Genomic DNA, 19,192 nt, shown 5'->3' on the forward strand with positions numbered 1-19,192 from the left:
ATTGGTTCCACAGGTTAGCTGTTGACCTTGGGCTTAATAACCAATCTCACTGACATTTTTCTCACCTGAAAAGTAGAGAGAGCGAGATCTACCAGCTTTTGTCATGGGTTTCAGAGCAATAAGAATCAAAGACAAAGATGCACTTCATCTCATTTTGTAAACTATACTATTCTTAGTAAGTGGAGATTTAGAGATTTTTTAAGTATTAAGGATAAAGGCCAATTTAAGGTAAAATTATATACATATTTAAAGGTTTTATTTATTTGAAATGGGTAATGACAGAGAGGGGGAGTGACAGAAATAACATCTTCATTCTGCTGGTTTACTCCCCAAATGACCGCAATGACTGGGGTAGCTCCAGGCCAAAGTTAGGAGCTAGGAACTCCATCCTGGTCTCCACATGGGTGGCAGGGACCCAGTTACTCAGGCCATCTTCTGCTGCTTTCCCAGGCACAATAGCAGGGAACTGGATCAGAAGTGGAGCAACTTGGACTCAAACCAGCACTCAAATAAACTTTTTGACTTGGGATAGGTGTCTCTTCAACAGTAGCTGCTGTAGGTCTGCCTCATTTTTGGATGAGGCAGTAATGGGAAATGTTGGGTTGGCTCACTGATTTCACATATGATACAAGGTTATTGTAATACAATCAGCTAGTTGTAGACTTAATTCATTAAAGAACAATGTTAGGTTAGTCTGTTAGCATTAAAAAAAGTAAACAATGAGTATAAATAGAATTAAGTCTGCTACAATATTTTGATAGATTTTATTACAAAGAAACAGGTATGTAAATAACCTGTCCTATTTAAGAATCCATTGGTTTCTATGAGTCAAACTTCATGTAGCTTCAGTCTCAGGCTGACTGTTTCAACGCACACGTATTTATAACTATTTATAACATATTAACTTTGCTCCTTGCTTCAGCATTGTGCAACTCCTTAGTAAAGCAGTAACTGCTAAAAAGTAAAGCCCAACAACCACTTTTCTCAAAGGCAGTTAAAAATCACTTCATTAAAACATGAAAACCACAAGTCTTGGCCTCTTGCAAAAAGGCTTTTAAAGTATCTCGGTATTTAACTTGGATAAAAATAGAGGAAAGCAGAAACATAAGGTGCTGATTTGTACTATAACCTGGTCTCACATTGCAGTATGCTCCCAGTTTCAAGTTTATTTGTTTTAAATAAAAAGATTTATTGTATTTGAAGAGCAGAGTGATGGAGACAAAGTGTGCAGGAGAGAGAGATTTGTCACCTGCTGGTTTACTACCCAAATGCCCACAACAGCCAGGGCTGGACCAGGCTAAAGCCAGGAGTCAGGAACTCTGTCCTGATCTCCCACATGGGTGGCAGGAACCCAAGCACTTGGGCCATCATCTGCTGCATCCTAGTTGTATTTATAGGATGCTGGATCACATATGGAGTAGCAAAGCAAGAACACATATGTGGGATGTAGGCATTCCAAGCAGAGGCTTAACCCTCTGCCCTACAGCACCAGCCCCCTCCTCCATTACAGTGTTTTTAAATTAATAAGTAAGCAAGTAAAACAAGGCTTCACGTGTGAAAAGCAGAGAATGGTCCAGAAGTCTTCTATTCAAAGATAAATTGTTTTTTCCCAATAACTTAACAGAAAGAAATACATACTTAGAAAACTTCAGGGTTTTTTTTAAATAATAGTCAGAAAAATATAAAAATATAAAAAAAAAAAACAAGAACAGAACACTTAAAAATAAAACTGTAAGGGCAATTACCCTCTGTTTAAAGATGGTTGCTGTAGAGAATGGGCAGAGAGCTCTCTAAGTCATGTGTTTGTATGTAAATTCTCTGGGCAGATGTCTCTATAACTCATCGTGTTCATATGTAAATTCTCTAGCAGATATAAATCCATCTCTGTCTTCATCTTCTTTATCAAAAATATCCTCCACCAAAACATCATGATGGCTTTCATTCACCACTGCACCGTGCTTTTCAAACTCCTTCTTTAAATACACTTTAACCTACAAAATAACAGATTCCGTTAATGACTCTGATTCATAAAACAGCCACACTGAGCCAACCAATAACACAAATATGTACTGGTGGTTCATTTTAACCAAATACAATAACTACTAAACAATTACTTAGTGATATATTGCTGATGACAGTAAAATAATTATAAGGATTTTTTTTTAAACCATTGCTGTGCTGCTATGGTAGAGACAAAATATTGCTCAGAGGCATAAATAAAGCTTTTATAACACATATGATCCTCACATCAAATACAAGGCTTATAATATCTGAAAAATATCCAGTAAAAGCTGTTCTTAATCTGCATCCATATAAAAACTAAAATTAAAAAAAATCTGCATCTAAACAAAGCCAAGCATTTGAAAGACTACTATTTTTAAATCTGTTGAATTAGATCTTTGAAGGCCAGAGACTCCTCTTAAAACCAGACTAAACAGGGCCATTTTTGACTTGAATAGGTGTGTGGGAGTAGTGGTACTGTGGACCTGGCTACGGTCATGCCACACTGATTGAGCCTAATCATGACATCCTGACCTCAAATATTAAAGCAAACCTGGCTTGAGTGCCTAGACTCTAAGTTTCCATTTTAATTAGATGTTTAAAAATATAAATCACGGAAGATGTTTGATGTTGGGACACCTGTGTTTGGACAGGAGTGCCTGGGTTCAATGCCCGCCTGTAGCGCCTAACTCCAGCTTCCTGATGTGGGCCCTGGTGGAGCAGCAGTGATGGTTCAGGTGGATGGGTCCCTGCCATCCACGTGGGAGACCTGGACTGAGTTCCTGGCTCTCCGCTTCCCCAGCTACTGCAGCCCTCCCCGTGGGGGGAGGGTATGAGAGCTAGCTCTATCTGTCTTCTCACTCTCTCCATCTCAAATAAATTAAATAAATTAAAATTTTTAAAAAATTTAAATACTGTTCCCAATTTCCTACTAGATTTGCCCTAAGACAATTCAATATACATTTTCCTAACTGCTAATTGATCACTCCCCCGTGTGTCCATGGCAGCTGGGGCTAGGCCGGGCCAAAGCCAGAATGCATAACTCAATCCAGATCTCTCACGTGGATGGCAAGGACTCAACTAATCGAGCCACCATCTGCTGCTTCCCAGGCTGCATCTCAGCAGAAGGCTGGAATGGAGAACAGAGTCAGGACTCAACCCCAGGTACTCTAACATGGGATGCAGGTGTCCCAAGAGCAGCTCAACCTCTGTGCCAAATGTCCATTCGCCTGTATTTTCATTTTCAACCATTTCTCTAACTCCTCTTTCTGTTTAGAGCAGCAGCAATTTCAAATTCTCTCTTCCCCCTTACTTCCAACATGCAAACACATGGCATGTGTTTATTTTTAAGATAAAGTAATTTAATGTAGCTGGTAAAAAAAAGAGAAAAAGAGGACAATGAAACACTACAGATAAATGTACACTCTATCTCTAGGATATACTGTATGAATAAAGCAAGATGCCAAACGATACTGCTCTGGTTGACAAATTCCTTTGGGCACTCCCTGAAGGTCCATAAGTTAAAGGTTTAGTCCCCAGGTGGTATTATTGAGAGGTTACAGAACCTTTAGGGGGAGAGGGATGGCCTCGAGGGAGGGCCTTAGGTCATTAGGGGCACTCCCCTTGGAGAGTACTTCTCTAGAGAGGGTTGACAGAAGCTGGATTGGGGCCCAGTCTCTCTCTCTCTGCTTCTTTTCACCATGTGATCCTCCTCCACTTGCCCTTGCCTTCACCAAAGCCTGCACCAAGCCTTGGGCTTGGAACCTCCAAAATTGTGAGCTCAATCAGAAGCCTTTTTCCACTGAGTTAACTGCTTCAGGTACTTCATTCTACTCACGATAAAACTAATCGATACAAGTATGTACAGGGTGCAGCACTTTGTGTAGGAAAGGGGGAAATAAACCATACGAGTGTTTCATGTTTGCTTGGGTTTGCACATAGCAACACTGGAAGGATATGTTAAATTAATAAAACTGGATGGGGGAACCACAGGGTGGGAGGGGACATGCTTAGGAGAAAGACCTTTCAATAAACATCTTTTTATATTGAGTTGATTCTTTTTAAAATTTATTTACATTTTATTTTAAAGGCAGAGAAACAGAGACAAGAGAAACAGAGAGAATTCTCCATCCACTTGGTTACCCCTCAAATGACCACAACAACTAGGACTAGATCAGGCTGAAGCCAGGAAACCAGAACTCCATCCTGATCTCCCACATGGGTAGCAGGGAACCAAGTACCTGAGCCATCATCTGCTGCCTCCCAGGTGCACAAGTAGGAAGCTGGATTGGAAGTGGAGTACTAAGACTCGAACCAGGCATTCTGGTAGGGGATGTGGGCAACCCAAGCAGCAGGTTAACCACTGCACCCAACACTCAGCCTAGGTTAATTTCTGAACCGTATGAATGTGTTGTATATTCCAATTTTTATGAAAGGAACTAATATTTATCTTGGATAGAACAAAAGGCATATGATCTGTAACACAATAAAGAGGTATACATTTACAGGCCATAGATCACAATCCTGCAGTTATTAAAGACTTAATCATTTCCTTGCCATTAGAATGAAATTGATCAAAGCATACAAAGAGACTTGCTATCTGAGCACAAGCTAGACAGGAGAGAGTGGGTAGATAGAAACCATAGAGTTAACTATCTGCCTAGAGCAGCCAGGCTGAGACAGGGGTGGGTAGCAACAGCTGTGAAAGCCTAGACGAAAGGAAAAAGCCTCCCCTTCCTTTCTGCTTATCCCATAGCCAGGACTTGGAGGGGACTGGGGAAATTGCTGTCCTGGAAAACCCAAGTTGGTGGGATGGGTGTTTGGCACAGTGGCTAAGAAGCTGCTTGGGACACCTGCATCCATAATGCAGTGCCTGGGTTCGAGTCCCAGCTGTGCTTTCCATCCCATCTGTCTAGGAGACAGCAGATGATGGCTTAAGAACTTGGGTTTCTACCACCCATGTGGGAGACCAGGTAAAGTTCCAGTCTCCTGGCTTTGCTCACCCACTCCTGGTTGTTGCAGACATCTGGGGGAGAGAACCAGCAGATTGTAGATCTTGCTAGCTTGCTTGCTCTGTATCTGTCTTTCAAATAAAATTTTTAAAAATAAGTAGAACTTATTAAAAAGAAAGAAAACCCAACTTGGAGTCTCTTTCTTCAAGTGCTGACCTTAAGGAAATTAAGTGTGTTAGTTGTTTGCTAACTGCTAGGCAATCCTTTCCAAGTACACTTAACCGCCAGTCTACAGTCTTAAACAGAAACCATCCACATGAGCTGGTTCTCAGGACATCTACGTTGCTTATACAGTAACTCCAAATGGGAATTGTCTTGGCAAAATGGAGCTTTCCAAGACCCCAGGGTAAGAGCAAGATACAATGAACCCTAAGTATTGAAGAAAAAGAAAAAAAAGCAAAAGACTACTTTGTAAGTTTCAACTAAGTCTGTCTCCAAAACAATGATTCCCTATGAGAAAGCCAATTTCCAAAGCACCAATATTTTAAGGAAACTCACAGATCAGGAACATTTTACCTAACTAAATATGCATTTTCTTTAAAAAAATATATTTCTAGGCTGGCGCCGTGGCTTAACAGGCTAATCCTCCGCCTTGTGGCGCCGGCACACCGGGTTCTAGTCCCGGTCAGGGCACCGATCCTGTCCCGGTTGCCCCTCTTCCAGGCCAGCTCTCTGCTGTGGCCAGGGAGTGCAGTGGGGGATGGCCCAAGTTCTTGGGCCCTGGACCCCATGGGAGACCAGGAGAAGCACCTGGCTCCTGCCATCGGATCAGCGCGGTGCGCCGGCCGCAGCGTGCTACCGCGGCGGCCATTGGAGGGTGAACCAACGGCAAAAGGAAGACCTTTCTCTCTCTCTCTCTCTCTCACTGTCCACTCTGCCTGTCAAAAAAAAAAATATATATATATATATATATATATTTCTAAAAAAGTGAGCTACTGAGAGGAGGAAGGGGTGGGGGGGGGGAGGTAAAAAAGAAACAGAAGAAAAAGGAGCAGGAAGAAGGGGAAAAAAGGCCACCTCATTTTTAGAGAGCTTCCAGTCATCGTTAAGATCCATTTCTTGGAATGACTCATGAGATCTTGGTCCATTTCGAATCTCTAGGAGATCGATGTTGAATATCAGCGTACTCTCTGGAGGAATTTTACCTGATACAAGAGGAGAGAGGAAAAGTTTTATTTAAAAGACCTGAAAGTTTTAAAACAGAAAACTATGGTCCTGGACAAAATATGCTTTTAAGTACATTAAATGAAACCCTCCTTAAGACTGCACACACAATGGACATTACCTATAGTATAATTATAATTTACTTATGAAAATAGAGTAAAAAAAGAAAAAATGCAAACCACTTTAGCAAAAGCTTTTTGTTTTTTGGCTTAGCAGTTTAAAAACAAAACATATATACACACATGCAGATGTACCTAAAGTCCTAAGTATTACATTTCAAACATAACTGAGATAAGACATATGATATGTCAAGCATGACTAAAGGGGCTAATGATGTTGTGTAACAGGTAAAGCCACCATCTGTGATGCCAGTATCACTTATGGGCCGGGGTTTGAATCCCAGATGCTCCACTTATGATCCAGTTCCCTGCTAATGGTCTGGAAGGAGTAGCAGAGGATGGCCCAAGTGTTTGGGTCCCTCCCACACATGTGGGTGACCCAGAGAAAGCTTCTGGCTCCTGGCTTCAGCCTGGCCCAACCCTGGCCACTATGACCATCTGGGGAATAAACCAGCAGATGGAAGACCTCTCTCTCTTTCTCTCCCCATTCTCCTCTGCCAACTCTGACTTTCAACTAAATAAAATATTTTTTTAAAAAAAGAATGACTTTAGATAATTCAGTTAATTATATTAAACATGATGTATTAACTTTAGGGTCACAGTCCTGACCTAGGAGTCATACCCAGGTCACAGCTCTCTACCACTGGAGGCTGTAGATAACGGAGTGAGTCTGGTGTCCCACTGTCCCACTTTGATGTTTATGTCTGCTCATTTCCAAGCCTGAGTTTCCTCACATGTACAGTGTACACAATAGTATTTCCTACCTCAAGAGTCTCTTAGATGAAGTAGAAAATCCACACAAAATAAAAACTTGGCATTATTTTGGCTAAATAGTTAAGTTCTCAATACATGTCACTGAGATATAATTTTCTTACAGGCTTTAAAGATAATGCAGAAAGTTTCAAACTTTTCAGAGTGGGGTAGGTTTCTGGCACCGCAGTTAGGACACTGCTTGGGCCGCCTGCATCCCATATCACAATGCCTGGGTTAAAGTTTAGCATATGCTTGAACTCAGCTTCCTGCTAATGCACACTGTGGGACGCAGTAGATGATGGCTCAAGTACTTAGGTCTCTGCCACTCACAAGGGAGACCTGGATAGAGTTCCAGGCTCCTGGCTTTGGCCTGGCCCAGCCCCAGCTGTTACAGGAATGTAGGGAGATCACAATCTCTCCTTTTGTCTTGAAAAGTAAATGAAAATATTTTTTAATTTTAAAAAGTTACGAAACACTCCTGATATAGAACATTATATATATATATATATATATATATACACACACACACACACACACATATATATGTTGAAGACATTTTATAAGAGAGGAGAAATTAAAATGAATTTCAAAAAGGGAGATTTTAAAAATCCATGCAAGTGAAAAGGACTTTGTTAAAATCCCAAGGACCTAAAAATTATCCTCCTGGGAGCCTGGAACTCTTTTATTTCAAGTTCGTTTCCTTATAACTCTGTTTAACACTCAGGTCTGGGTCAACACGCTCAGGATTTCTTAGTCATCCCCCCATCCCATGCATTTCCAAGAAAGAGCATCTGCGAGTTCCAATGAGAACAACACTTACATGTATGCGGATCTTACGCTTCTAGATCTAGACAGCACTAGGGCGTGGAGTCAACTGGAGCCCTTCCAAAGGAAGCATGCGAGCATGCACTAAAAGACTACAAAACAAGTGGTCAGTACATGTGAGGAGGATCAGCTTCATGGCACTCAAGTTTAGACCGCTATGGGTTACGAAGCAAAATGGAGTTAATAAAGGGTGAACGAAAATAATGGACTACTAGATATAGAAATGTTATAGATAAGAAAGATCCAAGAAAGTTAGAGATCACATTTAAGCACGTGTTAGATATTTGATTTTCCTTTCTAAAGAGAGTGATGATTAAAATAAGAATTGAATTTGGTTGGTTAATCCTATCCTATGAATGAGGTTGACATAGGGAGTCCCAGGTTAGAGGATGGAATGCTTCACACAGGGATGTATTCTTCCTGTTAAGCAAACAGGGGCCTGGAAAGCTGAACCCCAATTTGTCAATGGTTTAGCTGAGAACTAAGGATGCTGGGAGGTGTATGTTTACAATACATCAGAGCACTACTCCGTATGATTCTGATGAGCAATTTAAAATCTGTTTTCTGTGCTATATAAGTAACACATGCTCATTGTAGAGAAGTTGGAAGATAGAACAAGATACAAATAAAATTCACAATTTCATGGTTCACTGTCAACATTTATATTTGTTTCCTTGTGATACATTTTCTATGTGCACATACTTTTTTTCCCTGTAATTACTATCATACTTACCTATTTTATCTTCTACTTCATATACTATATCACATACATTTTAGATATAATTTTTTAAAATCTTTGAAAGTACCATATTGAATAACTGGCTATATTTTATATAATTAACCTTATCATTATATACATGGGTTGGTTCCAATTTTTTGCTATTAAAATCAAAATGCCACTCACAAGGGAGACCTGGATAGAGTTCCAGGCTCCTGGCTTTGGCCTGGCCCAGCCCCAGTTGTGGGAGATCTCTATCTCTCCTTTTGTCTTGAAAAGTAAATGAAAATAATATTTTTAATTTTAAAAAGTTATGAAACGCTCCTGATATAGAACATTATATATATATGTCCTTCTTCACAAATCTTTTTCCAGATGCCTGCATATTCCCCTAGGCTAGACTCCAATAAAGGGATTACAGGGTAATTACATATAAACATCTCCAGTCCTCTTGACATAAATCACCAAATAGCCTCTGCGAAACTGCACAGGTTCCCACTTGAGCCAGGGGCCTGTGTCTTCCCCTGGAACAGACCGGAAGAAAAGCGCTCTGGACCAGTGGCCAGTGTGCTTCCACTTTGTAAAAGAGAAAGAATAAAACTCATTTCATGACATGCCATTTTTTCTTAAATAAATTGCTAAAAACCTTATAAACACATTTTAAAACACTCATGGAAAGAACCCCTATAAGAGCTTTCCTGTGGGAGACTCCATCATTACAAACCTCATACAGCCCACATCTATAACCTCATTCAAAATCTATACTCCAAACGTTCGGCTCATCAAAACGCCTGTGTTGAATGATATTTCTTTCCGCATTGTTAACACAAAAATTGGTGAGTTTCCGTTTGGGAAGAGGAAAAAGTTGTAGAGGCAGATAGCAGTGACTGGCACACAGCAGCATGAACGGACCCAACACCACCGAACTGTACTGAGGTCTTCAAAAAGTTCATGGAAAACACGTGTCATGAAAAACCCACACATGGATTTCAGAGGTGTTTGGTACCAAAATAAGTTTCTTTCTTTTTTTTTTTTTTTTTGACAGGCAGAGTGGACAGTGAGAGAGAGAGACAGAGAGAAAGGTCTTCCTTTTGCTGTTGGTTCACCCTCCAATGGCCGCCATGGCTGGCGCGCTGCAGCCAGCGCACCACGCTGATCTGAAGGCAGGAGCCAGGTGCTTCTCCTGGTCTCCCATGGGGTGCAGGGCCCAAGCACTTGGGCCATCCTCCACTGCACTCCCTGGCCACAGCAGAGAGCCTGGAAGAGGGGCAACCGGGACAGAATCCGGCACCCCGACCGGGACTAGAACCCGGTGTGCCGGCGCCACAAGGCGGAGGATTAGCCTATTGAGCTGCGGCGCCGGCCAATAAGTTTCTTTTCATTCCATTTTCCATAAGCTTTCTGAGGTTCCTCAGTCTGCCAAAGAATGGTTCAGATAGTAAATACTATATCATATACATTTTACCATACTTTTTAAAACAACTATATGGGTGAACATAATTAATAGACTTCAAGGTTCCAGAACCTTATTCCATTTTTGATCCAGTTGCTCATTTAGATATTATGGGCTTAACTGGACATTTCCATTGATAATCAAGACAGAAGCATACATTTTCTAAAGGAATGCAAGCCTCTACCTTATTCTAGGAGTATATCCAGATACATAGCAGGTACTCCAACTTCTCTAGTGCTACTGTGAGAAATGCTGATGTGTTCCTACCTTTCCCTTCTTTTCCATAGCCCAGGGCAGGAGGGATGATGAGCTTTCTCTTCTCTCCGACACACATCCCCTTTAGGCCCAGGTCCCAGCCCTTGAGAGCCTCCAGGATGCCCAGAGTAAACCAAATGGGCTGCCCATTGTTATGCTTGTGACTATAACAGAAAGAACACAAGTTAGAACTCTTCAGTGACATCTTTTTTTTTTTTTTTTGCTTTAATTGTTGTAGGGCATTTTTTCATCTCATTAAGTGGATGAACTTACAGACTTGGACATTAATGAAAATAGCTCTTCTTTAACACACACACACAACCAATTCAACTTTATAGTAATTTGATTCACTGCCATCATTTTTTTTTTCAAAAATATTATTCATTTGAAAGGCAGAGTTACAGAGATAGAGAGAGAGAGAGAGAGAGAGAGAGAGAGAGAGAGAGAGAGAGTCTTCCATTAGTTGGTTTACTCCCCAAATGACTGCAACAGCTACAGCTGGGCCACACTGAAGCCGGAGCTTCATCTGGATCTCCCACAGGGGAGCAGGGGCCCAAGCAGTTGGGCCATTTCTCACTGCTTTCCCAGGTGCATCAGAAGGGAGCTGGATGTGAAGTACAGCAGCTGAGACTCGAACCAGCAGCATTGCAGGCAGTGGCTCAACCTGCTACACCACAAAGCCAGCCCCTGCCCATCATTTTTGATACAAATTCTACATAGTTGACTCACCTTGAGAAGGGCAAAGGGAATAATTACAAAGACAATTAACAATTATTTGAGCATTTATTGTACTACCCTAAATTTTTTGCCTCTTTTAACTCTAACATTGGTCCTATGCTATAAGGACCATCATTACCAACCCATTGTATAGATGAAGAAACAGAGGTTAAAATGTACCAGTATTTGACCTCAAATTTGGTCCCTAACTCCAAAGTTCAAGCCTTAATCACAAAGTTATGCTGTCCCAGGAGGGCCATGAAGTTGCACAGCAAAGAGAAAACAATGGGCAACAGCTGATTTTGGGAGGGAGGATGAAGGCCAAGGATCACTGCCAACCCATGAGTCTGCATGCTGGTGGACATGAAGTCAGGAGCACGGTTTCTAACATACTGCTCAAAGTTTTCCAGGACAGCTGATGACGGTTCTGGTGGGCATAAAAACCTACTTTTCACTCCTGAATCTCTACTCAGGTCAGGCCCAGTTTTCTCCCCAGGGGTCTACATAACGGGCCTGGAGAAATGGTCCCTTATGGACTGGGGAGAAGGAATAGTTAAGGTGCCCTGGTATGAAGCAGACATTTGGCATCCCATAGCAGAGCACCTGGGTTCAAGCCCCCGATCCACTTCCAATTTAGTTTCCTGCCAACGCACATCCTGGGAGGCAGCAGAAGATGGTTCAAGTAGCTGGGTCCCTGACACTCACATGGGAGACTTGGATTGAGTTCTCAGCTCTCAGCTTTGGCCTGGTTCAACCCTGGGTGTTGCAGATATTTAAAGAGTAAAGCAAAGGATAGGAGCTCTGTCTGTCTCTACCTCTCAAATAAAAAAAATAAAGATGTCCTGATACATGAGCTAGAGAGGCCAACCTAAGAAACCCAACCTACTGACACTGGGGCACTTGAGGGCTGGGTCAGCTCCCTTTCCCAGCTCCAGTCAGCTCCCTTTACTGCAATCGGGGCAGTGTCCTACCAAGGTGACAACACAAAGTCCCTCTATCAGGCTTTGTGAGTACCAGGGTTAGACACTCTAGGCAAATGTCAGCTCTTCCTCTCTTCTTTCATTACCTGCATGATCAAAGTAGCAAAAGGTTAACTGTAGCACCTTTGAGAAGGCTAGAAAATAATTAAAAAGGACATAGTAAAAAATAATGACCCACCCAGCACTGGCCACAGGTCTGGCCAGTTTCTTGTTATGACTAAGCTATTGACCGCATAGACCATGGTTCCAGAAATGAACCTTTGATGCCGCTTCCCCATAATGCTCAGAGCTGGCAGCTCCTGACCATCACTTTGGAGGCTGAATGACAACAGGCCCCTCCTCAGGGACTAGAAAGTCAGTGGCAAACCGGTCAACAAGATCCGGCGGCTACCACCCAATCTGGCACAGATTTCCGGTTCTGAGTCCTGAAAGAAATCAAGGTTGGGTCTGTGAGAGATCAGACTAAAACTGAGAATGTAATTAAAAGATTTAAGTGCCAACCATGGTATTGTTCAGTGTCCACCTTTGGTACCAGCCTTGTTGACAAGAGAGAAGGGCTGTTGAGAATTCTGTGGCAAGTTCTCTTTGGAACTTTTTTTTTTTAAGATTCATTTATTTATTTGAAAGAGTTACAGAGAGGCAGAGGCGGGGGTAGGGAGAGGGAGAGGGAGAGAGAGAGAGATGTCTTCCATCTGCTGGTTCACTACCCAATTGGCTGCAACAGCCAGAGCTGCGTCAATCTGAAGCCAGGATCCAGGAGCTTCTTCCAGGTCTCCCACATGGGTGCAGGGGCCCAAGGACTTGGGCCATCTTCTACTGCTACCCCAGGCCATAGCAGAGAGCTGGATCAGAAGTGGAGCAACCAGGACTAGAACCAGTGCCCACACGGGATGCCAGCACTGCAGGTGGCAGCTTTACCCGCTATGCCACAGCGCAGGCTCCCTCTTTGGAACTTTTTACCAGGACTAATGGTTTAAAGAAGAGTGCTATTCACTCTCCCCAGATCCCATGACAGGCAGGCCCTGAATGCCCAGGAAAGGCAGTTTATCCGAAAACAAGGTCTAGAGGGGGCCATGATGCTGCACTGTCTCCGTCCACACCGTCTCTGGTACCTGCAATACCCTCTCCCCCACCCTCTCTTCTCCCCTTGGGAATCTGTACTCTATCACAGGGCCCAGCTCATACACAGCCTCTGGGAAGTCTCCTCTTTCCCAGCTCCCAGAGCAGCACTAATGGCAGCCTCTGTTATGCCTTGCTAGCGCTTGGAATTCTCTGTGCTCTGTCTCACTGTGCTATTGACTTTCCTTGCTCCTCCCGGTACTGCTCCCGTTCAGTGAGAGTTTGGTAGATGGACAGAACAATGAATGGATGGAGATGATCACAAGCCAAGCTTTGAGAATCTTCCTGGCACCCAGCACAGGGCCCAACATAAAGGACAAGCTCGCAAAGTACTTTTGGAATAGAATGAGTGGAACCGCAGGCTGAGTGGAAGTCATTATGCTTGCGATCCTCTTCCACGCTCTGATTTCTTTGTTTGGAGCACAGCAGTGGTGGTGGGAGCACCTGGAAGTCCTTCATGAACACTTCCATGACCACACCCACCGCCACGTGAGGTCTGACTTTCTAGAAAGAGTACTGCAATCATGGTCCTGGCCTGGCCCCAAAATCTCAGCCGTCAGAACAAAGTAGGTCAGTGCAGCACCCTGAGTAGTAGGGAAATAAATGAGCGTGCATCACCAATTTAAAAATGGAACCGAGTCCTTCTCACTAAGAAGTGGAGTTTGAGATCTGAGAACTCTTTGAAGCTTTTTGTACTTATTGCCTAATTAATATACCTAGATATTTCTGCAACATTTCAAAGACTCCAGGTCTGACTGCATAATTTTAAAAAATGAGCAGCGCCCTGCAGACCACACGTCGCTTTCCCCGGAGAAGGCAGTCAGCTAGCCCAGTTCTGTAAGAGCGAGCTAAAGTCAGGCAACACCACGCTAACTTCCCGGCTGCAAAGCTGGCACAGGTGGGTGCGTTCCGTGTCGCTTTACTACTCACGTGGAGTGAAACAAGGAGCCGTCCTTCTCCAAGTAGCCTTCGTAGTGCAGCAACATCAAGTCCCCCCCTTTGGTCTTGCGATGGCAGATGAACGGTTTCTGCAGGACTTCGATTTTCACTTCTGGCTCGGGGATCAGAGCCCCGCTCAGGGCCGTGGCTAACAACGTCAAGACCGCGTTCCACAAGACAAACCTCATGTCGCTGGCGCAGAGGTGCCCCGCGGAGCCGAGACCGCGGCCGGAGCTCACAGGGTGTTGAGAAGGGCGTCCAAGACTCGGGCACAAGGGCCTCTCCCGGGGCTTGGAAGACGTGGCACTTTCACTGCCGACAACTTTCCCACGCACTGCGCGCTCGCCTCCAAGGGGTTAAGTCCACACCCGGGCCCGACTGGCTCTTGGATGCTGCCTCCCGGGGAGGCCGGCCTCCCATTGGCTACAGGGCTGTCCATCAAATGCCTCTCCAGCCAGTGACAGGGCCACGGGATTAAGTCGAGCAGCCAGCGGGAGGCGAGCCACCCCGGGTGGTCCTAGAGCCGGACGGATTAGAGCAGGCGGCCGGCCGGGATTTGGGGAGCAAGGTGGGGCGCGGAGCCGCCAGGAAACTCCCGGGGCGGATCTCCCTCTTGTAAAGAACCCCGGCTGAGGGAGGCAGGGAGAGTAGGGGCCCCGTGAAAGTGCGCAGGCTTCCGGAAAGCCTCGTTTACACTCGCCGCTGGAGAGCTGCCGCCGGGTTAACCTGCGGTGTAGACTTAGGTAAGGATGAGCGGCTCGCAAAGCAGTAAGGCGTGATCTTGTTCTCCATTTAAAAGACGCTCAGCTTCCTGTTCGGGGTCTTTAGGCCCCAGAGCGTGTGAGTTCCCCCTTCACACCAGGTCTGGTTCCTTCCACAACACCTTACTCAATGCAAACAACGGATGCGCCCGTGCAGGCCCCTGCTTCAGAGCTGGTAGCCACGGCTACAGGCACACGGCCTCATCTCATTTTAAATCTCGTTTTTAAAGTCAGTCCTTGGTCGTTGTAATAAGTATGGAACAAAGTGGAAAGCACTGAAGACTTCCAGATAAAATGCAGGAGTGGAATTGAATTTGAATTTTAGATACATAATTGCTTCGTGTTTTTATCTACTAAGTCTGGTATCTTTACACTGAAGTGGAAAAAGGGGTTGTCTATAATGGCACCATCCACACAGAATCCTCTTAATGTCTGCATGTCAATTTCCCTAACATCAAAAGCAATTGGATCCCACTGAGCACTGTCCATGGAAATAAGTGAGAGCTGTGAAAAGGCTAATGTGAGGTTAAGTCAGGACAGAATATGAGTGACCTCATAGGCCAGGGGGACACAAGTCCGGCAAGTTCCAAACAGTGTTCTGAAGTGGTCAGATTCCAGCAGGGAAAATGTGTGTGCACAGTGAGCATACACATAGCCTAAGCCCAGAGAGGCCACAGTCTGGAGGGAGCAGCCCACATTTCTTACTAATTGAAGGTTAGAATATGACAGGCTAAAAACATTTTCAGAGTCGGGGGGGGGGGGTATTGTCTCAGAAAAAAAAAAAAAAGGCTACTGATTAATTGTAAGGGGGCTTTGCTGGAAATGTATGGGCAAAGAATAAAGGATTGCTCTAGGTTGCTCCTGATGGTGAAGCCAAGGCAAATTCACCTGGTGGGAAAGACTGGTAGCTCTGCCTTAAATTTTACGTTCATGTTTACTTCCAATTGAAAGGCAGAGACAGAGAAAGAGAGAAATTTCTTTTATGCACTGGTTTATTCCCCAAATGCTTGCAACAGCCAGGGCTGGGCCAGGCAGAAGCAGGGAACCAGAGGCTGGAATTCATCTCCATCTCCTACCTGAGTGGCAGGGACCCAAGTACGTGAGCCATCAGCAGTGCCTGCTAGCAGGAAGCTGGACTGGGAGTGGAGGCAAGACTTGAACCACACACCCTGATATGGGATGCAGGTGTCACAGGCCGCACTGTCCCACGGCCAAGCAGGGTACGACTCAGAGACGTACAAGTGTTTGTCTGGAACGGCCTTGCAGGCTTTTCAGGGGTAATTCAATCTCAACAGAGTTCTCCACCTTCTCTCCACTTAATCGACAATTAACATATTTCCTGGCCAAACAGCCTTAGTACAGGGGCCAGTGCTGTGGTGTAGCAGGTGAAGCCACTGCCTGCCCGGCCCTCTTCCCAGTCAGGGCGCCAGTTGGAGTCCCTGCTGTTCCACTTCCTCCTGCTCCCTGACAATGCCCCTGGATGGCCCAAGTTCTTGGGCCCCTGCCACCCACCTGGGAGACCCGGATGAAGTTCTAGGCTCCTGGTTTCCTCGTAGCTATGCAGGGAGTGAACCAGTGGATGGAAGATATCTCCTCCCTCTCTCTCTCTCTCTCTCTCTCTCTCTGCCTTTCCAATAATTACCACAAAAAAACAAATCCTGCCGGCGCCGTGGCTCAACAGGCTAATCCTCCTTGCGGCGCCGGCACACGGGGTTCTAGTCCTGGTTGGGGCGCCGGATTCTATCCCGGTTGCCCCTCTTCCAGGCCAGCTCTCTGCTATGGCCCGGGAAGGCAGTGGAGGATGGCCCAAGTCCTTGGGCCCTGCACCCGCATGGGAGACCAGGAGAAGCACCTGGCTCCTGGCTTTGGATCAGCGCGATGCACTGGCCGCAGCGGCCATTGGAGGGTGAACCAGCGGCAAAAAGGAAGACCTTTCTCTCTCTCTCTCTCTCACTATCCACTCTGCCTGTAAAAACAAAACAAAACAAAACAAATCCTTAGCACGGTGCATTCCCACATTTTAACGTGCCTTGAAATCCCCTGAGGATCTTGTTGAAATGCAAATATTGATTCTGGAGGTCTGTGTTCAGGGCGAAATTCTCCGTTTCTAACAAGCTCCCAGGAGATGTCAATTCTGCCTGTCCAGGGGCCGGCCGGCCAGTAGCGAGCTTTGAGTTGGCCAACACCTATGGACACGGGCCTCGCGGTATTCCATCCCGCTTAGGGGGCGCCCCAGACTGTGGGATCCATCAGCCTGGAAATTAAGCATGGGATCCTGGAGGCCTAACACCAAGGCGCCACCCCAAAGCGGTACCTGGATCCCCAACCTCGGGAGGTAGGACCCATGGCATCATTTACAGCAGAGCTGTGTCCCGCGGCCTCCCATCCTTTCTCACCCATCGCCTCCTCCCGAGCCCGCTTTCGGAGATTGAACCTCCCGGCTGGCAGCTCAGGCTACGTCAGCCCCGCCGCCGCCGGGAAAGCCTGGGGTGGATTTTGGGAAGGCGCGCGCGGGCGGCGCACTGGGCATGCGCGAGCGCGCTCCCGGCCCGGCGGCTCTAGGGCTCAGGTAGCGCGCCGTGGCGCCGCCCGCGAGCGGTCGCCTCACTCGCCTAGCTCAGCAGGCTTCGGCCGCCGCTCGGGCCCAGCCCTGCGCCTGGCCTGCCTGCCGAGAGAGCGCCCGGCCCCGCCGCGCGGGCCCAGCGACCGGCCGCCGCGCTGACCCCGCCCCCGGGCCGAGGATGTGAGGCGGCCCGGGCGTCCCCGCACCGGGCCCGGGCGCCGGCAGTGGGCGTGTGGGCCGCGCCGGGCGATGGCCCTGCTGCCGCCGCTGGTCGCCTCCCGGGCCCTGGGGCAGTGAGGGCGCCGGCGGGCGTGGGCGCCATGGAGGGGGTGCTGTACAAGTGGACCAACTATCTGAGCGGTGAGTGGCCCTTTGTCCCGGCCGGCCCTCGCCGGGGTGGTCGGGGTCGCGGTCCCTCCTGCGTCGGCGGGCGGTGGCCCGGGGCGGGGGCAGATCCCAGAGTGATTTTCTCCCAGGACCGTGTCCCTCGCCTGCCATTCGGCGCTGGGTGAGAGCAGTCGCTGCCCTTTCTCTTGGCGGGCGGTTACGAGAGACTGAGATTTGGGGTGACTTGAAAGACATGATGCCCTCGGTGTCCGTTCTGGGGTCCCCCGGGAGCCTCTCGGAGACTGGCCCGGCCGGGCCCGGCCCGCAGCTGGGTTGGACGCCCGCGAATGAATGCCGGTGGCAACCTGGAATCCCGGAGGGGGAGAGGTCCCTGTGGGCGTGCGCGGCGCCAGCACTCCCTCTGTCACCTGCGGAGACATCTGCGGGCCGACCTGGCTGTCAGAGTTGCGGCCCAGCAGTTCCGCAAGCTCCCACACAGGCACGAGGTTTTCCTTTGTGTTTCTGTAGACTTAGAAATGACCGTAAAGTGAGTGCAAACATTAAGAGCGCATTCCTTGACCTGCCGTGGAGAATGGCTTAAAAAACGGTACCCCGCTGCCCTTGCACTTCGTGGGAGCACCTTCTTCCCATCTTGAGATCATTCAAAACCAACAGTATTTTCTTTGGGGCAATCAGTATCTAATCAAAGCTTGCAACATGCAAGAAAACTGCTGGGAAGTTTTTTGGAATTAATTTTTTTTTTTTTTTTTTTTGGCCATGGGAAATAGAAGCATTTAAATGAGTAACGGCAATGGGTTGTTCCATCCTTTCTTTCATGGGACAGTCTTTCCCAGGTTGTGGGGTGGTGATGCTTTGGGTGAAAGATGGTTTTATCTAGAAGGGTCAGTTTGCGTAATGACTTTGAGGATGTCACACAGCCTGGCCCCCAGCGCACCTGTTGGGCTACTGAGTCTCTCCCCCCTCAGTTGGCTCTGAGTTCTGAGTGTGGGGAGGGGGTTACTTTAGAAGGCCTGGCCTTTGTTTTGGCGACTTTCAGTGAAATCAACAATTAGTTCAGACTGATAACTGGAAGCTGGGCCTCCTGTGGTCAATGCCTGAGGCTGTTCGCACTGCCCAGCTAGAGCCTGGAGACTTGGCCAGGAGGTCTCTGAGCCCTGAGGTGTGGGTCTTACATTCCTGATGAAGAGTTAGTTGCTGGTTCACCTCTTTCCATTGCACACTTCTTTTTCTTTCTAGTGTGTGTGTGTTTTTCTTCGGTGCTCAACACCCCCACCCCACCTCCACCCCCATGTCTCTCTTCTTTTTATCACCCACTTCTCTCTTCCGTCTCCTTTCCATACAGAGCGTTTTGTGCCTGTTTCCTGGTAATTTAGTGAAATATTTTTTCTCCTCTGACTCTGCTTGTGTATCCTTCCATAGAGCAAATTAGAAGGAGCTTTGGGAATCTGTCATGCGATACCTGTTCC

General features: G+C 46.5%; 2 protein-coding genes across 2 annotated transcripts in view; one reads left to right on the forward strand and one right to left on the reverse strand.

Moving 5' to 3' along the window:
• Positions 1-230: 230 nt before the first annotated feature.
• FKBP14 (FKBP prolyl isomerase 14) lies at positions 231-14,414 on the reverse strand. Its single transcript, XM_062178991.1, has 4 exons — positions 14,046-14,414; positions 10,312-10,463; positions 6,030-6,157; positions 231-1,991 (listed from the first exon to the last, which is right to left on the reverse strand). The coding sequence occupies exons 1-4, from the start codon at positions 14,240-14,242 to the stop codon at positions 1,833-1,835; spliced, it is 636 nt and encodes a 211-aa protein (XP_062034975.1). The 5' UTR covers positions 14,243-14,414; the 3' UTR covers positions 231-1,832.
• A 3,213-nt stretch (positions 14,415-17,627) lies between these two features.
• Positions 17,628-19,192, forward strand: part of PLEKHA8 (pleckstrin homology domain containing A8) — a 56,624-nt gene continuing 55,059 nt past the window's right edge. The window contains exon 1 of the mRNA XM_062178251.1: positions 17,628-17,738. Coding sequence (XP_062034235.1) covers positions 17,699-17,738 — 40 coding nt within the window. The 5' untranslated portion in view covers positions 17,628-17,698. The remainder of the gene's footprint in view (positions 17,739-19,192) is intronic.

Source organism: Lepus europaeus, chromosome 20 (assembly GCF_033115175.1).
Source record: "Lepus europaeus isolate LE1 chromosome 20, mLepTim1.pri, whole genome shotgun sequence".
Classification (NCBI taxonomy): Eukaryota; Metazoa; Chordata; class Mammalia; order Lagomorpha; family Leporidae; genus Lepus; species Lepus europaeus.